Source organism: Apis dorsata, unplaced genomic scaffold, assembly GCF_000469605.1.
Source record: "Apis dorsata unplaced genomic scaffold, Apis dorsata 1.3 scaffold_25, whole genome shotgun sequence".
NCBI lineage: Eukaryota > Metazoa > Arthropoda > Insecta > Hymenoptera > Apidae > Apis > Apis dorsata.
The window spans coordinates 209,533-212,117 of NW_006263327.1; the positions used below are offsets into that span (position 1 = coordinate 209,533).

A 2,585-nucleotide genomic window follows, 5' to 3' on the forward strand; every position below is an offset into this window, starting at 1 on the left:
ATAAGGTGACCATACATAATTTTAAATTTCTCTCGAGTTTTCGTGATTCATTCGATTTCAATTTTATTAATTAGAGATCTAGAGATGACTTTGAACGTGTATAATAATTGCTCTTATCACAGTGTGTCTACTTCTAAGAGATATTCTCGAGAGCAATTGTTCAAGAAATATATATTTGCATTATGAAAGTAAGATAAAGTATTTTGTTTTTGGATTGTTTTTCGAGTTTCTAAAGGCACGTGCGTTCAAAAATTGAGTTTCAGTTTCAGGAAAAATTGGCTCATTGGTATAATTGACGAACGAACTCCAGTCTTGTCCAATATTGTCATTTCATGTTCGAGATAAAGAATAATAAAAAATTATCGAGCATTTTTCGATCGAATTTTGCAATTATTCGATTATGCTAAATGAATTATGCTCGCACGAATTTATTTTTCATCTTATTACGAAATATATACGCCGATGCCTTGCTAATGTGTAAACAATTGAAAGTGGATGTTATGCCGCTGACATGCTGTTAAATGGACGACAGTTGTGAATATGCCGATCATTTACCGATCAGTTGCCGATCAGATGTTGTGCTGTCAAGTAGGCGACTCAACCTACTTATACTTACTGCTTCTACTTCAATATTTATTAAATTCATTTCATCTTGATTTAATCGTTTTGTTATTTTTATAATTTTTCATTTCGTTCACATTTTCAACTTGTTTTTTTAACAAATGTCAGCTCATCATGTTACATACCTCGACGCTAAATTATCACGAAATCGGATTCGTTATTCGAGTTCAAAGGTTTAATTGAACGGATTGAATACAGCTGGAAAAAAAAAATAATAAAAACTATGCGAGCAAATTCTCGAAACTTGCTTTCACACGATAGTTAATATTAAAAATGTAAGGTTAATTTCGAAGAGTATAACCGAAAGATAAAAAAAAAAAAAGAAATATTAAATTCTTAAAAAAAAAAAAGTGTGATACAATTGAAATCGTGACACAATGATCCTCTGCTAGATTAAGAGAAAAATTATCAAATTTTTACCATTACCATTAATGTAATTCTTCGTTCAAAGCAGTAAGGGGACATGGTCACCTTATTTCCTAACAAGAACCTCTCAAACAACTTACTTCCAGCTGCTGCAATAGCAACCTATGCTTCAGCCGATTACGATAATCCGTTAGAAAGACGTAGCCCCTGGATTCAAAACGATCGTTCCTAGGTCCAGAGTTTCTTGCTTTAACCGCGCCCCCCTCGTTCTCGTCGCTCTCTGTCGCAACGAAATCCTCCTTCGGGAATTCCCCGATCTGTTTCTCATCGTTCGCGTTACACTCGAACGAATCGCATTCCTCGCTGTCTGAAAAATGTATGTCGTATTTCGAAGAATTAATTTACTCGCACTTCTGTTTAATACTATCAAAATTATCATTGGTCCAACGATTTTTTATCTTTCTTCTTTGCAATTAATTTCATTGCTTTTATCTATGTATCGTTTATCGTTGTTAAATTTATTAGAATAAGAGATTGCAATTATTTTTATTAATATGATCGAAAGTCTAAAATTTTTGGATAGAGTTTCTATAACATTTCTTGTACGTAATAGGGTGAAGGATAAAAGAGAAAGGATCTTGAAGGTTTGAAGAATAAAGAAATAAATCGTGCAAATTGGCACGATCTGAAGAAATGTTATCGAAGTTAAGTTGATTTCCAAGTCTTGCGATAGATTTCTAAAAATTTTGAAGCTGAATTTTGAAATTTAATAAATTCGAAACGATTGGAAGTGTTTCAAATCAAATAATGTCGTTTTAAAAATTCCAAAATTCCAAAAAAATCATATAAGAACAAAAGTTTATACTAAAATGAAGAATATAACGAAAGATTGCTATTGGAAATTAAAGAATTTCTTTCCCACTATAATAGGAGAAGTTAAATGAAAGGAATTGCAATTATTTATTCCTTTATAGTGAAAAATGGTTGGAAATATAGAAAATCAAGATCAAATGAATTTTCAGGAAATTTGCTGGAAGAGAGAGTTAAAAGTTTTTCTTTTGAAAACTTTGCAAGATGACCATAATTAATAACATTTACTCTTAATCAGAGAGCAGCTCAATTGATGAAATTTGAAAAATTAAGAAAATTGGCAGAAAGATATGAAAAGAAAGTTACTTAATTTGATACGAACAAAAAAAAATATATAAACAAATTTATATTTATGTTAGAAATATTATTTAAAAGGATATGTAATAAACGATCAGAAAAGTTCAAATTTAAGAGTTGATTCTAAAGATCAAAGCAAATGCAAAAGTTGATGTGCAAAAATGATTGAGTCCATTCAAACTTACTTTTCAAGTCTCTCCATCTCGTTTTATCTAGAGCAAGATTAAACAAAGCCTGCAAACTTGGAAAAATAAGCTTCAACTTTTTGCATACCAACTTTTCTGTTTGCTCTAGCCTTTAGAATCACCTTTTAAATTTCCTAACTACTTTGTCCAAACACTTTGCACAAATCACGTACTAAAATTTTATCAAGAATGTTAAATATTCTTATAATTGTTATTCTGAGAAATATATATATATATATATATATA

At 30.3% G+C, this 2,585-nt stretch overlaps 1 protein-coding gene across 1 annotated transcript in view; it reads right to left on the minus strand.

Moving 5' to 3' along the window:
- LOC116185613 overlaps positions 1-2,585 on the minus strand; it is a 4,619-nt gene that overhangs the window by 404 nt on the left and 1,630 nt on the right. The window contains exon 2 of the mRNA XM_031510365.1: positions 1,128-1,354. Within this exon, the coding sequence (XP_031366225.1) occupies positions 1,128-1,354 (227 nt within the window). The remainder of the gene's footprint in view (positions 1-1,127; positions 1,355-2,585) is intronic.